This window comes from Colletotrichum truncatum, assembly GCF_014235925.2.
Source record: "Colletotrichum truncatum strain CMES1059 chromosome Unknown Contig_0004, whole genome shotgun sequence".
Lineage (NCBI taxonomy): Eukaryota > Fungi > Ascomycota > Sordariomycetes > Glomerellales > Glomerellaceae > Colletotrichum > Colletotrichum truncatum.
In genome coordinates this window covers 2,259,839-2,277,627 of record NW_027222401.1, presented here as the reverse complement: position 1 = coordinate 2,277,627, position 17,789 = coordinate 2,259,839, and the positions used below count along the sequence as shown (strand labels likewise).

Here is a 17,789-nt window from a genome sequence, read left to right as displayed (position 1 = left end):
GTGATGATACGAATACTGAGAACTGAAGAAGGATCGAGGACAAGACGAAAAAGCTGTAACGGAGGTCGGTATTGCAGGGAAGCGGGGAAAGAAGTTCGCCTACAGAACAAGGCAGTGGCGAACTGATTAGGACAGTGGCAAAGTGATATTTCAGAAATATGCGTGAGAATGGGCACGAAGTTGTTGTCTAAAAGCAAGATAGGTTTGATAGTATCCCGATGGACAAGTGTCGCCCATCCATGGGAAATGACTGGATAGAAAGCGGGAAGAGCATCCCTTACAGAGTAAGAATATCTGTTGGAGGAGACAGTGAAGGGCGGAAGAGAAATTCAAATGTTTTGAGCAAGCCAAGTAAACAAGATAGTGTAGAAGGAGCCAACACCTCGGGTAGTGTTCCTTTCATCTAGAGCCTCAGAGAATGAAGGACTGTAAACAGAAAAGTGGTGCCACTTCCTGCAGACTCTTCATTCAAATTAAGAATCAGGTACTGGCCCATCCCCTATCTCACCTATACGGCTCACAGTATGAAAACACCGCAAAGACAAACGAAAGGTTTGTAGTCATATGCAGACTCCCGAAAGGTTAGGGTACACACATCTAATCCTTAACCTATCAAATCACAACCGTAACAATACGCCAGTCTACCTGCAGGCTAAAGGTTACCCGTCGCTACTGTCAGAATTTTCGCACAAACACGCGTGCTGACTTCAGGATTACTGCCGTGTCCAAAGGTAGCCAGTCGTCTTAATTCACAAGAAGTGGAGAAACCAAATATCGCCGTGTTTTGGGCACTCAGCATCTACGGACTGACATACTCAGCTAATATCGATGAGTTATTGTTCTGGCAGCTAATGGTCAACTACGACTAATCGAAGATTCAACACTAGATTGCTCGATGCTCCTTTATCAAGTCGGTAAATACGCCAAACCCGGATTTTTTTACCCCTTCCCGTCACACACAACAACGACGCTACCGTCTCGTAGCAGGTCACTTTAGTTTGTCCGCGATCCCTCGGGAATATCCATGATCTTTCCTGGGTTCATGATCCATTTTGGATCGAGCGCCTTCTTGATCGACTTCATAACGTCGAGTGTGTCTGGGCCGACCTCGAGTAGAAGCGATTCCTTTTTGCCCCAGCCGATCGAATGCTCGCCAGTGCACGTTCCCTCCATCTCGATTGCGCGCTTGACCATGTTTTTAACACACTTCTCAACCTTTTCCCTTTCTTCGGGGATCGTTCGGTTATAAATGATGCTTTCGTGGAAGTTGCCATCGCCAATGTGGCCCAGAATACTGGCAAACAGTCCCATGTCGTCCATCTCCTTCTTGCTCACCTCAATAAGGTCGGCTAGTCGACTGAAGGGCACTGCAACATCCGTGCTCCCTACCCAGCGTCAGTAAAAGAGTTGCCGGCGAAGTTGAAATTCGAAGGATGATACTCACAAACTTCTTCTCCATCTTTCCGAAGTGCCAACATCGACCACAACGACTCTTTCCTAGCAGACCAGAGTAGCTTCTGCTCCCTCGCGTCCTTGGCGAACTCAAACTTCCCGGCCTTGTGGTTCTTGGTGATTTTCTGGACAAGGCCAATGTTCTCCTTGACGCCAGCCTTGGTACCGGAGAACTTGAAGAAAAGGGTCGGGAGTTCGTCCCATACCCGAGGGGCCGTTGCACCACCAATGTTAACAACCTTCATCTGGACTTCATCCATAATTTCCATCGCAGCTACGGGGATGCCGTTTCGCATCACCTCGGCTGCAGCAGCCGCCGCATCCCGAATGCTTGGGAAGGTGACGACCGCAACAGAGAAGTCCTCAGGAACCACTGTGAGTTTGAGAGTTGCTGTGACAGAGTCAGTACAGTAATGAGATAATCAAGACGGCATGTTGCAAATTTACCTTCGGTAACGATACCAAGGGTTCCCTCAGATCCAACGAATAAACCGTTGAGATTATAACCAGCGGAGGACTTGCGTGGACGTCTGCGGGTCTTGACCACAGTACCATCAGAGAGAACAACAGTTAGGTTGATAACCCAATCTTTCATGGTTCCGTATCTGACAGCGTTGGTTCCTGAACAGTTAGTACCAATCATTCCACCAATCTTCGCACTCGGGCCTAGTACAATGGTCAGCAAGGACGTTGGAGATATGAACTTCGCCATTCTTACCCGGGTCGATGGGAAAGAAAAGACCGCTCTCCATCTTTGCCAGCTTCTCATTCAAGTCCTGCCACCCGATGCTAGGTTGCACGACAATGTCCATGTCCTCCTTGTTGAAAGAAATGATCTGATCCATGAACGCGAAATCGACACTGATTCCTCCATAAGGGGCAGAAAAGTTGCCTTCCAAACTAGAACCACCCGAGTAAGGGATGATGGGGATGTTGTACTTGAAGCACACCCGAGCGATGGTTGATACCTGTTCAGTCGATCGAGGGTATGCGACAGCCACAGGAAGGTTTTCAGGGTTGACTGTTGACCATTCAGAGTAGCCGTGGGCATGTAAGTCCTCTGGATCTGTTGAAATAATGTCGTCGCTGTCCAACTCTTGCCGAATTTCCTTCAGCGCCTGGAAACTGTCAGAGCCTGTAAGTTCATCCACGTTATTGCACACACCTGTTCCATTTCGGACATGCTTGCATATTTGACTGGACCAACGCTGCCAAGAGGCAGCGAGCTACCGATAGATGGAAGAAACCCAGACCCTAAGGAATTGTCCCTTCTTGAGCTAGCAAGACCCCAACCAATAGTACCGGCAGCCAAAGCAACGCCCCAAACCGACTTTCCGTTCCAACCGGACTGTGATGCGGAACTTGTACCCTCAGAATTGCCGCTCTGCGTACTCCGCCGGGTGCTTGTCATCGAGAAACCGCGGCCGATCCGGGGGGTGGACCCAGCCAGTTGGCGCCTCAAGCCATGGCTTAGGATGGGCCTGGCAGAGTGTTTTGCCGACATGCAGGACATCTACACGGACGGGATCCGGACTTTGGAAAGGCTGGTTGTTATTGGCCCAGTGAAATAACCTGGTCGACGCTGACAGAAACGACAGGGCTTGACCACGGTGTGGGTTACGTCGGCGAGAGTGGCTTGCGTCGGCGTTGAATTTTGCGTCCACGCTCTTTAACTGAAGTGCAAGTCGAACGTTTAAAGTGGAAGAAATGATGGCTCAATTTCTTCGACAGGCGTGATTGCGCAAGCTGTTGTAAGCTACCGTATCCGAGAAACTTAAAGTTAACTTTGGTTATTGTCTTTGGGCCGATGCTGGCAAGTGCTCTCTTGAAATCGACTTCGTAACAAGTTGACACCGGGATCGTGAGTCCGCCGAAGGTATGGGAAGCGACAGGTTTATATCAGAAAACGAGAGAAACAAACCACCAAAAGACCCAGTCCACGGCCAATGTCGCAATCGGCCATCAAAGAAGCTAAGCGGTCAAGTAATGGGCAAGTGGATATAGTGGATGACCATGGGGTCCTCGGTCTTTAATAACGATGCTTTTGCCTCCTAATTTTTTTGGAAGGAATCGAGAGCGTGACCATACAGCAAGTATATGGGTGTACCACATCCCACATTTGGAACGAGGTGCAGCCAGGGCAGAGGCTGTGGGTGCACAGAAAGCCACTTAGTGCCCAATCAAAACAGTGGAGTAGAACGATATTGACCCAAAAAGTAAAGAAGCCAAAAGGCGGAGGGCTAGAATGACGAGAACCCAGGCCAACGACCAAGCCAAGGTGGCAGCCCTGAGTCGTCAGCGGGGTGGGATGCTAGACTGGCTTTCGATGGGTACCTGGGTGTACCTTGCCAGCTAAGACCAGACCAGCTAAGCTCTCCAATGTGGAGCATTGAAGCTGTCCTGTTGCTGGAGACACAGACACGACAAAGCGGACGACATCGGGGTTGAATCTGGGGCACAACCGAACGGAAGCGGGGAACTCGCCGATGCTGAAACCAGAGGAGGTTGAATATCTCGGCGATGGGAACATTTGGCCGGCCGTAGGTACAGTGGCGGCGGACCATCAAGTGACTTCGATTTGGATGTTTGGCTGTCTCGTATTACTTGGTAGCTTCTTTCTCTCGTCAACATACTCTCCGTACTAGTAGTAATGACGGCCGCAGCACAACATATCGGGAACATCAGACAGGGGTATCGGAGTTGACGCGGAAAAGAAGCACAGGTTTGTATGGCAAAAAGGGCATGGCCACCTTCCGAGAAAGGAGGACACTAGAGACTTTCGCGTCATTACTAGAAACTGACAATTGGTTTTGATGCAGGTGTGACCCCCGTTTCGTGGGGGGAGGGAGGGCTTGGAATAGTTGGATGGGGGGCCCATTAACAACCTTCCAAAGATGTTGACCGGGTATGGGGATTACCAACATTATCCCACCCCTACACTGGCCGCTAGAGCGACGTAATTGAGCATAAGTCGCCTTTGCGCAAGTGAGGGCTAAGCCTGGACTGTCGTCTGGAGACAGCATTACAAGGCTGGCTGTCGGATCTCACAATGCAATGTATGACAGCGAGATGGGCAAAGGGCTTGAACATCAAATTTAGCGTTTGACCATGTGTTATGGTCCCCCCACGACCCGCTAGCAAGGTGACGAGGGTTGGGAAAATTTTCAAAGTTATTCCCATGACCTAGAACTCAACCTTTAGTGAGCAACATGGAGAAAAGGGCACCGAGTTTAGACGAACCCCCGCGCATCGGTTCTGTCGGTGTAGAGTCCGCAGTGGGGCTGGGGCTGAGGGGTAATGATGGCAACGGTGGACGCCGAAGACGCTGGCCCCGTTTGTTGTCCGGCCTTGCTGCTGCTATGCACAATGCAGCCCACCGGATGGGAGCTGACTGCCTGTGTGTTCCATTGCAGGCTCCCTGCGAAGTCGCACTTATTGGGTGGATCACGAGACGACTGCAGGCACGGGGTCATGCTTGCGAGGCTCTTTCTCTCACATTAATCTAACCGTAGTGAATAGCCAGCCACCAGAAGCACCTGTATCTCGGTGCTAGCTGGCTATCCTACCCACTACCCATCGATGCAGCCGGGAATCCGCTTCCGACTTCTGGAACGGCACGGAAGTTTGCCGAGGTGAAACGGAGCTCGCAATGCTTCACAAATACAGTCAGTAGGCAAGGAGAGCCATTTCTGATGTCCTGATCGCTTCCCAATCAATGCACCTTTCCAGTCAGTTGTCAGACAGGATGACATAAGCTCTGGACTACTCCTGGAGAACACTGCGAGAAGGTGGTAAGCAAATTTATTACATTGAACACTCGATATTTCTCCACGTTACTTCATAAAACCTGGCTAGCCCAGACTTGTTCCGGGTTGCAAGGTCGTAGAACCCGTGTACTACTACCCCAGACTCACCAAGCCGAAAGCCCTCGGGTGAGCGGCACGTCCAACAGTTGGTCAACTTCTTTACCAGTCAACGTCAACGACTCATTGAACATGGCAATAGACGGGACCGGAGAGCAGCTCATTTGCTTTTTCCCGCAGAGCGGCTAGCGATGCTGAGAAACCTCGCGTCCTCTCAGGCCTTTCGTCAACCTGGCCAAAGGATTTTCGATGCGTCAACAGGTGCGTCAATAGGCGCACCCTCATCCACTGCAACCCCTGTCTACCCATCGATGAGATTCGATGATCGCTCTGCCAGCTAGTCGGGTGCCCGGGGGCCTTGCATTGCACTCGGATATCCTAGGCAGGACATCCGATACAGGTAGTTTGCCTTCTATTTGGCCCCCGTAACAGAAGAGTTTTCGTTCGAGGTTGGTGCATCTCCATGATGAGATGTGAGCATGCGAGGCAAACTTGCGTTTGCACCATGCCCAGGCTTCAGGCTACGATGAAGTCCAGCCCAGTCTCACTTCATCGACTTGGGCGACAAAAATGCTGTCTCGGTCAAATCTATGACCCGTCGGTCCCATTAATCCTTGGTGAAAGTCGGCCGCCAGTAGTTCGGGTTTGTGGTATCCGCGTTCTTACGACACCTTGTAACCCACCAACGGCACCAAAGGATCCAGGCCACGTGAGAATAGAGCTGATTGGCCTTGACTTCCAAAAGGAGACCCTGATGACATTTTCCATTGGTAAAGACGAACCGTACCTAGTCGAAGGGAACCTAGCCTCATGCGCCTCTGAGCTGGAACATCCTGTTAAATCCAAGCACCGGTCCTGGCTATAAAATTCTAGAACCTGGGCTTTTGTCAGCCCTCGTGCCTCAATCTCGGGCGTAGTGCACGAAAGGAAAAGCAAGCATCGACAGGGTCATTTAATTAGTATTGGTCGGCTCACCTTATAGATCCCTAGTTGTCAGAGGTTAATCCTGGGCGATGACCAGGCTGTCGGAAGAGAAGAGTAGATTCTCGCAGTGGCAATTCCAGACCCTGAAGACCATTACCATTACATCTGTGGGGAGGAGACGGCTGTCCGAGTAGTGGCTCAGGGTACTTGACTGTACCGTAGTATTGACCCAACTTCCCCGCAACTGGGGTTTGACATGCTTGTTGCGAATTCTCCGAACTGCAAGGAGGACAAGTTTGGGTCAGGCGCTTTCCGCTCGGGAGGACAATCGTCAAAATTAGTCGTTTCGTGGTACGGCAATGTTGAGGCCCGCGCCCCCCCAATAGGTGCGGCCTCTGGGGAAGTTTGGCAGCAGTCAGTGACACACAGCGGGGTTTCGGCGCCACTAAGGCGGGGTGTTCCACCTCCGCAATGTCTAGGCGCTGCGTCTTTGGGAGTTTTGTTGCACACTGCGAATTATGGCTGGCTTCTCACCAGTATCGGTACATGAATTTCCTTCAGTTTCGTCGAAATACGAGTAATATCAGCAGCCCTTGAATTTATGGGAATTTTACAAAAGTGATACGATCACTGCGAATTTGTTTTCTAAAAGAGAGAGAGAGAGAAAAGGCCTTCACAGACATGAATGGAGCCTACTGTCAGGTGCAGCGGGCCCACATTGCTCGCAACGATATTAGACAACGCCTAAACATCTCTGATCGAGTCATCTGCAGCTTAACACTTGAGGTTGCAGTTGACAGCATTTTTTGTTGCCATGCAGCAGTCCCCATCTTAGAGAGAATCCACCAGTACCATGAAGCAAGCTGCTCCAGCCCAGGCACCCGATCTGCCACCGCAGCAGCATTAGAAATCAACTTATGGCGTCGTTCGTCACACAGGAACAGAAGCCTCACAACGCCTCTTCCCTGTGCTTCAGGCGTTGCTTGTCACACTCAGCCTCTGGTGACCTGGAAAGGGACACTCACCGACTTCAAGCGTTGTAACGTACGTAATGGTAAGACTGTGTCATCCCCAGACGGTGTATGAAATCGCGGGGAGGGGGAAAGAACCTGCATTTCGTACTGCGGCGTAAGCGTGCGTGAGACCAGCCATGCAGCGAGGCACGAGACCGCTTGCAGTTTTTTCTTATTTTTATTTTATGTTGTTAAGCAGTTTGTATGCCCGGTCAGGACTGGTTGCCCGTAATAGTCTGGGCGATGAGGTCCAAGACGAAATGTGTCCCGAATTGGTCACCGAGAAGTAGCTGCCCAGCGGCGTAATGGTACATATTAAGGCCGAGATGACTGCAGAGCTTTGTTTCGTAGTACGGAGTAGTATAGAACAGAAATCCTTTGGTTGCAAAGAGGCCCGAAAAAAGAAAGCTTTCGAGTTTGAAAGATGCCCGACTTCCCTTCTCCATGACTGGGTTACGGAGCGCAGTCAGGGGCAGGATCATCACGGTGCATAATACGCAGCCACTGTTCCACCAAGAGGTGGCGGGCTAGGAAGGGGTCCTCTTATGCAGGTCTGCCCGAAAGGATATACCGCCAAGGAACTTATACTATCCCTTCAAACTTGAGGATGGGAGAAGACTGGCATGAAGCCTTGGGCGTTGGACAAAAGTTGCTCATCACTACGCTAGAAGCACTGACAAAACAAGGCAGGAGTATTCTCCAAAGTCACATGCAACTTCACATCAATGCGTAATAGGGAACTCAAACTTGGGCGGAAGAGTGACCTTCAATGGCTTGGTATTGGCCGCAGTACAGCTATCTGCCGGGTAGTCAAAGCCGACAATTCTAAAATCAGCCCTAGACTCCGTAATTTTTTTCATGCTCAATCCCATTTGCCCGACCCAAATAACCGTTTCGTCCGGAGAAGACATCACGAAAGTGCGCGAAGCGTCATCGTTGCTAGACGAAAACACAGACACGCGGCAGACTCACTCACAACCCTCTTGAGATGGAGAAGCTTAGTGGCCAGCGAGGGCGTTGGCGCGGCGGCGGTCACGCTCCTCGGCGATGGTGAGCTTGACACCCTTGCCCTTGGGCAGGGAGATCCAGGGCTTCTCAGAGCCGATGACGAAAACGTTGGACTCACGGGTGGCGAAGCTGTTGTCAATAGCGTCCTTGATGTGGACGATGTTGAAACCTCCGTCGTGGCGCTCACGGTGAGTGATGACACCAACACGACCCATGTTACGACCACCAGTGACCATGGCAATGGAGCCAGTGTCGAACTTGATGAAGTCCTGGATCTTGCCAGTCTTGAGGTCAATCTTGACAGTGTCGTTGACCTTGATCAAGGGGTCAGGGTAGCGGATGCTGTGAGAAAACCAAGTTAGCATGGGGGAGTCTAGTTGAGATACATACAGCCGTCGGATTTTGTGAAGCTCCAATCTTTTCTTCGTAATCGGGCCAATATCCTTCTTTTAACGTTGATCCCTTGACTTCCTCGACGGAGCGAGTGAAGCTGCCTTTCGACAAACGGGGAAAGCAACAAGAGGTTTTTTGGGTGATGACGAATCGACCAAAGCTTGATCCAACGGCTGAATGATGTCTGACAGAATGTGGTGTAAACTCACGTTCTCGCATCGTGCGTGACCAAGAATGGGATTCCACCGCGGCCGAGCTGGACGCGCTTGACCTTGCCGAGCTTGTACTCAGCCTCCTCAGCCTGAATACGGTGGACGGTGAAGCGGCCCTTGGTGTCGTAGATCAGACGGAAGTTCTCGCCAGTCTTCTCGATGGTGATGACGTCCATGAAGCCGGCGGGGTAGGTGATGTCGGTGCGGACCTTGCCGTCGACCTTGATCAGGCGCTGCATGGTGATGGCCCGGGTCTCGCGGTAGTTGAGCGCATACTTGAGACGGTTGCGCAGGAAGACGATAAGGGGCAGGCAGTCGCGGAGCTTGTGAGGACCGGCCGAGGGGCGGGGAGCGTAGGTTCCCGACAGCTTGTCGAGAAGCCAGTGGGAGGGCGCGCTAAGGCGCTTCTGGTGCTTCTTGCTGTAAGGACATTGTCAGAACATCGTACGTCGAAGTTGGTGATGCTATTTTTCTTTTGTTCGCCGACTGAATATTTTACGAATAGATGCTTCGTCGGTGTCCTTCCGCAAGGGAAGCCACGTTCGAAGCAATCAATTCGATTCAACTTCACAAAGAATAATAGATGCGATTAACTTACAGTCCCTTGCCCATCTTGTCTGACTGCCGGTTAGTCTATGGGGGTATCTGGTCGGTGGGTGTGAGGTCAAAGTGGAAGATACTCAAAAACACTTCCGGGCCGTGGAGTACAGGGTCGTCAATCCAAATTTTCTGTGAGGCTAGGTTTTTCGAACCCTACGCCGTGGGATGTAGGGCGGGGCTTAGATAATCCGTTGCGAGTAGTTCGATGCTAAGCGAGGTGGTCCGTGTGTCTCCCAGACTCTCAGTCTTTCTCTTTCACCGGCCGAGTGGGGCTCCCGGTGGTTCACTGACGGTACGGAACGGAAGGGGCCCCACCAATGACATCTTTGCTTTCTCAAATTGTCGTGAATAGCCCGAAAGGAACCTGTTAGAACAGATTTGACAGTATAATTCAATAAGATGATATGAGCTCCTACCGCTGCATTCTGATACAACTATCTAGCGACCGATGCTTTCTAGCTCAACATGCAGTGTTCTCGACACTCTATACCGACAGCCAGCTGGAAACCTGAAGCCATAAGCTCCTTTGGCTTCTTCGTTCTTTTGCAGAAACGACTGTAGTCCTTCTATCATTTTCCATTCCCTTTTCCCATCCTTGACCGTGAGGTATCTGATCATGCGCCATATCTCCATATCGCTATCGCGGAAAGTTCAGTTTGGTATAAGTATCCCTTCAGAAATGACTGTAGAGGCAGCGAAGCGCCTCGTCCCCCAATGTACTCCACGCACGCAAATAATAAGCAACACTTTTGCTATCTAAATCAAAGAGACTCGGAGCCTCGGGTCCTCAACTCTGGTGGATACAAGAGGTATAAGTGCCTCGTCAAATAGTGTTATGTCCAGTTATCGAAGAAGCCTTTAAAGCTACAGGACTGCCAAGTTTCATTTGAAACTCTCCAGACCACACCCAGCCCCTAAAACAATTCAAGGCGACATAGGTTCGGGTACCATATCAGGCGCATATTGCCGCACAGGCAAGCTAGCGACCTGCGAATCATCAAGCAGAAGACGAGAGATGTCCATCTCGCCTGCGCTACCCATGAAGGCGGCTGTTGTTGTCTCGCCAAAGTCGAAAGCCTGCTGAACAGCTGGCGACTCTCCGTTGTCAAGCATAGAAAGGGGCCATCTGGGCAAGTCCTCTTTGGAATTGGTTTTGTTCAGCGCCGCCTCAATAGGAGGTGGTCTGTTAGGCTGCAGAGTGTTGGTGATGCTCATACTGACACTCGGTTCAAGAGTGTCGCCGCCTCTACCGTCCTTGATCTGGAAAAGCCCCTTTTCAATCTTTTGATACACACTCGGGTACTTGTTTCGAACTCTGTCCCTAAGGTCGGTAGGCTGCCGCCCCGACAAGCTAAAGCGTGGGTCTCTTTGAATCTTCGTCCACGCAGGTCCATATTTATCCAGACCTTCGAGTATTTGCTTATCATCTTGGTCGGTGAATGGTCGTCGTTCTCGTCTGTGAGATTTCTTGAAAGGACCATGGATACCCAGCTCGGCCAAGTCCTCCAGTTTCTTCCGGTGGGCCCGGCTTTTTTTGGTCTTGGGGAAACCGTCCGTGTCATTCTGTGCCACTTGTAACTGCTCAGCAAATGCAGGTTCTTCTTGGGCGATGAGAATATTTTCGGAATGGAGGCCAGTCCTAACTTTCGCCTTGGGCTCAGTTGGTGTTGTCGGTGGAGCGGAAATTGAGGCGAGCTTGGTGTCACTGCTTTTCCGTCGGAGCTCGTTCGGGCAGCAGGTTCGAAATCGATCCTTCAAGTCGCCCGCTGTGCGGTCGTTGAAGTTGAAATCAGGGTCCGCCAGGATGTCAGTCCACTTGCCTACGCCATGTCGATTGACACCGAGAAGCAAGTGATTCGTTTCTGCCTCCGACCATTTCCGTCTCGGCTTCATAGCTTTCTTCCTGGTCTTGCCACCGCCCGCCCTTGAATTCTTGCTTGGTGGCGGCTCGGTCTCTACAGGCTTCTCGGCCTCCTTTTCTTCGGCAACAGGAGGGTATTCTCGCAGCGGCTTGAGCTGGTTATTCTCGGGTTCGTTGAAATCGTTAGAGGCAATCGGGGGGAACAGGGCGGCGTCGGGCGGAGGCTCATGAAGGCCATTGATGATAGGCGGCATAGCCGGCATAACTTGAGGTTGGATTGGCTTCTGCTTCTTTACCGGCTGCGGTAGTTGCACAAAGTCATCCTTGGTTGTAATGGTTCTATGTCTCTTCTTGTTGGTCGTATCTTCTTTGCTGTCAGGTACCTCGTCAAGGATCTTGCTGAGGGAAAAGGAGGAGTCCGTCGCGTCTCGCTCCTCGGCCACGAGCAGTCTTAATTGCATGTATGCGGTATTGCTGACTGGCCCTCTATCGGCGATGCCATCGTCTTCCTTTCTCAGTTCTCTTGCGGCGAAGCTTTCGTCAACCCCTCTCGAAGTAGCGAGCGGGGCTCCATGGCTGGTGGCAAGAGGGGCCTTGTTCTTGTCTTCGCGATGGCTCGTGTCGGGCTCGAGGGGTAAGGGTCGCTCGGAGGGGCGAGAATATGCCAGGCGTAGCGGTGGCAGATCAGCGCGAGCGAGCTGTGGCGTGGTCGAATCGTTCAGCAAGTGGATGAGGCGTGGCTCGATGAAGGCCATCGTGGGCGCAAGGAGTCGGAGTGGGCATTTGGTTGGAAATTGAGGTAGGAAATAACACAGACGAAGAGAAGGAGAGCGCGAAAGAAAGAGAGGAAACAGGAGGTAAAAGCACTGGGAGAGATGGCGATGGTGAAGTACGGGAGAGAATGGCGAAGATGGTCGCGAGAGCAAACCTAGAGTGCATTTGCACGCTTGACTGGACAAGCCGAACGGCACGGAGTACTGAAAAATGGCCTGCGGCAGGCATTCCAGGCCCAGGTCTGGGAAGACTCACTTTGCTGCAGCAGGGCAGCTCCTAGAAGACGTGGATTCGTCCGCGGTGAAGTTTCCACGTGAAGATTCTCCACTAGAACGACGGCGAAGCACACTAGCGTAGTTGACTTGGCGGTATCCGCTGATACCGCGCGTGGGAGCGTTGAGTGTGCCAAGTAACTTTAATACAAAGCGCCTACCATTGGTTAGCCACAGGCACCGGTCTGCCCTGCATACCACTACTGGCTTAGGCGGCTGGCCTCACACTCCACGAAACAGATACCGCAGATAAGATATCGGGCTCTACTTTTGGGTGCGGACCATCGCACCTTTGCTTGAGAACCCTCTGCATTGAGTGAGGCGTCAATGGAAAGAGAGGCCTTTTTAAACACAACTTTTGGCCGCATTAAACTTCCTAATTAACATACATGTAGGGTAAAGTAGCGTCAGGGGTGAACAGGAGGCAGGTTTCCAAGTTCAAGGCAAGGGACTTTTTGGCTGGTTGGTGGTGGCGTTCAGTGACTGAATGGCTTACCGTACACGCATCATGTCTGGGTTTTTACTGGATCTTCCTTCCCTGGCCCGATTCAGGGTACCCAATCTCAACCCACCTCAGGGCAAGGTTTGGTACCTCACACAACAAACTTTAGGGTCCTTTGAGGAGACGACGGGAGGTACCCGACGGCATTGACATAACACTCGTACCCGTTGTTTCCGTCTCCAACTCCACTTCTCCCTCTGACGTCCGCACACATTGCCCATCCAACGCCATCATTCCTCCAGCCCAACATTCACAGCAACCCCTCAGTTAAATGGATAAGCTGACAGTATACTTATCCAATCGCTAACCTCCGTCCACGCCCTCCAATCCGGCTCCCCTGCCCTTACTTTCCTGCTCTTACTTTACGCAGTAAGGGGGCTTTTGATCCTGTTCTGCAGGCTCAACCAAAATAGAAGTTTGTATCTTGTTGATATTGGAACACATCCAAGAGTCTTGCCAAGGTTCCAACAGCCTCACCAAAGTTCCATTCAAGCCGCCGCCGTCACCATGGCCTCCGCACTTCCAACCTTTCCACGATTGGTTTTTACCGTCTTTGAGCCTATTTCGCTGTGCGTACCAGTCCTCTCGGCGGTTTGGGGTGCCACCAGCTGATATGGATGTCTCAAGTGCCGCCGGCTTCCTTGGGGCTGTTATCAACCCAGATTGGTTCATATCCGAGCAGATTTCCCCGGCCACAGTGACTAGTCTACCAGCTCCGCCGTCCGATAATGATCGCCTTGTTGCTCTCCAATTAGGCAACATATACCTCCTCATGGCCATGGTTGGGCTAGCCGTACTTGGCTCTACCAGCGAGGTCAAGGTGGTACGAAACTATCTAGTTGCTTTATGGATTGCCGACCTCGGTCACATATACGTATGTTATCATGTCCTAGGCCTCGATCGCTTTCTCGACCTAGGAAGCTGGAATTCTATGACTTGGGGAAATGTGGGAGTAACGGTGAGTGAAGTCCAGCCGGCGCTATTAAAGACCATGTGCTCACGATTGAAGGCATTCCTCTGCCTGACCCGATCAGCCTACCTTTTGGGGGCTTTCGGGCCAGATGCACATAGGACGTCAACAAAGAAACTTCAGTAGGTTTCTGGAACTGCTTGAGGATTTGATGATTCTCGTTATCTTTGTAAGAGGATAAGAGGAGGTTTCAACCTCCGCTGTGGGCTGGAATGACCAGCCAATGATTCATCACAGAGATGACATGGCTCGTCGATCTGGCTGATCCTGCGCCTCGTTGTCTGATCCTGATACCTCCTCGTGATACCCTTTACTCGGGATCCGGAGGTCACCACCGACGGCCAGGAAATTTGAAGGGTAACAAGCACTGTAACATTTGCAACACGATATGTAGCGGTTTCTTCCGCCAATTAGTCTCACAGCGTCCTGTCTTCTCATGTGACTGTACTATATGCAACTACCCAGAATAAGTGGGCTCCACCAAGGAGGAACGGAATACACTACGGTCAATCAATCAATGAAATGTGTGGTGGTGGCCAATCTGTGGTCCGTGAAGCACTACCAGACCCTGTAAGACCCTGAAAGAAGCATCCAGACTTATCGATTAAGTCGTCAATTGAGTATGGGAACTCAGGCCCATCTAATCTTTGAAGTGCATTGCACCCAAGAAATAAAGTATTACACCGGATAGCACGCCCAATGATATTGCACCTAATTTCAGGCAGGTTCAAAGGTTGACAGTCGACGCTCCAACCTTAAGCGCGATCTGTGTGGTGGATACCTCAGGCATGTATGGGTTTGACTTCCCATCCCTTTAAAGTGGGAAGGCGCCTTACTCGCTAGGGTTAGGGTTAAGCGAATGAGAGAGAGTTTGTTTACACTTCTCATCAACCCCACCCCTTTGAGTAGCGCGTTCTCGTCACGATACCCTTAACGGCTAAATTTGTTGAAAATGGTACAGACGAGGGCGAATCGTGGTGCAGCGGACCAGCTGGACGACACAGCTCGGGCAGCACGCTTGACGCGTCGTCGTGCTGGCGCCGATAACCACACGGAACGCGCCCTGCCAACAGCGAGGTCCACAAAAGCAAAAGAGAAGCAAGTCGCCGTCTCTTCAAGCAACCCCAACGATAGCGAGGATGAGGTTGATGACGAGGAGCTGGAAGAAGAAATTGTGGCCAGGGGGGAACCCGTTGCTCGTTTTGGCGCACCAAGAGGGGTGACGGTTAGGAGCATCAGTCCGCCGCCTCAAAGCGAAAGCGGTGGGTCACTCGCGCTCTTTTTGCATCTCACAATGAGGCAGAACTTGAGGCATAAACTCGGGCAGCGCTGACGATGTGACAGACATTGGATCACAGAGCGTGACAGGCACTCAGAGATACGGCAACCCTCACCTTGCGCAGTATACCCGCTTTTCGAGTGAGTTCTCCCTTGAAACTTACCCTGACGACATCATGCTCATGTTCTCTCAGGCATCCCCAGGCCAGCCGACTCATCAGCACCCAGAGGTCAAGAAAGTACGTTACACGCGTTTGTAAGGCGTACAAGAAAGCTGATCGGGAATCGCAGGTCAAACACAGGAACCTCTATTGGAGGAGATAGTGGACGACAAACCGGAAGAAGACAGAAGGCAAGGCACCGATCTCGACGATGCGGTAGAAATTAGGGAGGCGGCACTCGACTCCCTGTGGAGCACAACGGAGTCCCTTGCGAACCTCCTCTTCAACCCGAAAACAGAATCTCGTGCCTGGAAGTCTCTACTTACAATCCATCGCCGCAACTGGTTTAACATCCAGACACTCTTCACCGACGAGGACCAGGAGCTGCTCATAGATCTGCCGAAAGTCTTGGGGGCCCTCGATGAGCAGTTTCATTCAAAAGGAAGAGTCATCATCGCTGCGGCCAACGCAACGGCTCTGCAAAATGAACTCTTAAAGATTGCCCAGCGCAGCGGCGACCCGCTCGCCCTCTGCAAACGAATCCTGCAGCGCCTGGACCAGGACTTCCCTGCACCGTTCCTTCTCAATTTACCTGAGAATGCATTTGAAGTCATCACCAACGAGCTGATCGAGCTAGGCCTTGACATCCGCACGCAAAGACTTGCTATGGAGCTGAGAGATCTGCCTAATAACGACGACATGTTGCCAGTTAACCATGCGGCCCCTTTGTTCTGCGCTGTAGAAGACTTCGTGGACCCGAAGGAGGCGCTCCGCCATGGGCCCTATGAGGCTGTCTGCGGCGGTGTAGAATCTTCCCTTGTCGCGCAGCGGGCGAAGGATATTCTGCGGCTCATTGAGAACAAGACCTCCGTTGAGGCGGCTACGGCTCTGGACGAAGAATATCCGTTTGTAGCCAACGACGGGGGCGGGCTTTCCATAAAGCTGTCGCAGTGGACCCGCGGTATAATCAGAGGTGCACATGAGTTCTTCATGGAAGTGTCGGCAGAGCCCTCAAGGGCTTCGTCGCCTGCCGAATCCCTTGCATCGTCTGCGCGACGGGAATTTGTTCGTAAAGACGTGTATGCTTTCCCTTTCCTGTTTCAGCGACATCGACACTAACGCGCCACAGGCACGACAATCTCATGTCACGGTCAACAGTCCACCACCTTGCAATGCTCAGCCGACAACAGCGGCCCTCTCGGCTGACACATTCACCCTCGCTCACTCCAACACCACAGCGTACAACTATCGTTAGAGAAGAAGATGGCGAGGCTGCTCTTCAAGCGTCACCGACGCCTGCTACTTCCACCGCCGTTGTCGCTGCGGACGATAATGTTTACGATCCTGGAGACCAAGACGACGACGATGACGATGTCGACGACAACGACATTCTCAAGATCATCCGCAACAAATCACGCCCGCCGCAATCATCAGCCACCGCGCCGCAATCTTCCGCCCCGCGCCCTCAGCAACGCTCGGGCTTCACACCGGTAAACGGCGTCAAACGCGTCCACGACTCCCAGTCCCAGGTATCTGACGACTTTGAGCTCGACGCACGTGAGCCAGACCCCCAACGCAGAGAACAGCTCGACCGCGACAGGCAAAACATGCCACCACCCTCACAACGGCCTCAAAAACGCCAGCGTCTGCCCTCCCGCCCCTCGCCCCCACCCGCTTCCTCTTCCAGAGCGCCCCCGCCGTCCTCCTCCTCCTCAAGGAGAGAAGAAAACGGCACATCTCCATCGCCCTCACCCTCTTCCTCCCTGATAAGCGGTGATTTCTCCTTCTCCCAGATCCGCGAACAGAACCGTCTGCCCCCGTCCCGGCCCCCCGGCACGCAGCAACGCACGCCTTGGTCTGACGCCGACACGCGCCGCCTTATACGTCTCATCGATGCCCACGACTGCAGCTGGTCCAAGATCGCCAAGCGTCAAGACCCGAACAACCGCATCGGCGAACCCGGCCCGGAGGATAAGGAAGACTGCGTATTCGACGTGCCGCGCGATCAGCAGGCTATCCGCGACAAGGCGCGCAACGTAAAGGTCGATCTGTTGAAGTGAGTACCCGCTCCCCCCCCCCCTTCTTTGGAATCTGTTTGATTTGTTCTACACATCCCCCCGTTTGTACCAAGCATTGCTGACGCCGGCCGTATAGAGCGGATCTCTGTTTGTACCCAGGCTTTAACAATATCGCGCTCGGTAAGAAGGAACGCAGCGCCCTCATCGCCCGCGGCAAGAACCCTGATCGGAGGGAAGAGGACGTCGACATTGAGGGTGTGCCTATTAACACCAGGTACATACCCGAGGATGGAGAGAGCTACCCGTAGCGGAGGGGGGGAGGTTGGAGATGGGGCGGGGTGGGATGGTACGATATAAGCCGACGAACTGGAAACGGCTTCAGCATTAGGCCAAGACGATATAATTTTGGCAGTCTACACTGTGAGGAAATTTGGTTTAGGTACTTCAGCATTGGGGCGTTCACGGATATGACAACTTGGGGATCGCGA

The 17,789-nt window shown here is 52.2% G+C and overlaps 4 protein-coding genes across 4 annotated transcripts; 1 reads left to right on the top strand and 3 right to left on the bottom strand.

The window, feature by feature from the left end:
• Nucleotides 1-993: 993 nt before the first annotated feature.
• On the bottom strand, nt 994-2,965 carry CTRU02_207398 (glycolate oxidase; the record flags this gene model as incomplete). The annotated part of the gene is made up of 5 exons (XM_036719215.1): nt 994-1,385; nt 1,445-1,843; nt 1,900-2,118; nt 2,171-2,570; nt 2,618-2,965. The coding sequence occupies 5 exons, from the start codon at nt 2,963-2,965 to the stop codon at nt 994-996; spliced, it is 1,758 nt and encodes a 585-aa protein (XP_036588922.1).
• A 5,285-nt stretch (nt 2,966-8,250) lies between these two features.
• CTRU02_207397 (40S ribosomal protein eS4) lies at nt 8,251-9,477 on the bottom strand (the record flags this gene model as incomplete). The annotated part of the gene is made up of 3 exons (XM_036719216.1): nt 8,251-8,602; nt 8,863-9,285; nt 9,464-9,477. 3 exons carry the CDS (start codon nt 9,475-9,477, stop codon nt 8,251-8,253), a joined length of 789 nt encoding a protein of 262 aa, XP_036588923.1.
• A 912-nt stretch (nt 9,478-10,389) lies between these two features.
• On the bottom strand, nt 10,390-12,081 carry CTRU02_207396 (myb dna-binding domain containing protein; the record flags this gene model as incomplete). Its single annotated transcript, XM_036719217.1, has 1 exon — nt 10,390-12,081. The coding sequence occupies one exon, from the start codon at nt 12,079-12,081 to the stop codon at nt 10,390-10,392; it is 1,692 nt and encodes a 563-aa protein (XP_036588924.1).
• Nucleotides 12,082-13,381: 1,300 nt separating this feature from the next.
• On the top strand, nt 13,382-17,609 carry CTRU02_207395 (myb DNA-binding domain-containing protein; the record flags this gene model as incomplete). The annotated part of the gene is made up of 8 exons (XM_070204885.1): nt 13,382-13,443; nt 13,502-13,748; nt 14,806-15,106; nt 15,189-15,263; nt 15,317-15,361; nt 15,414-16,362; nt 16,413-17,339; nt 17,438-17,609. 8 exons carry the CDS (start codon nt 13,382-13,384, stop codon nt 17,607-17,609), a joined length of 2,778 nt encoding a protein of 925 aa, XP_070061418.1.
• Between the last annotated feature and the right edge of the window lie 180 nt (nt 17,610-17,789).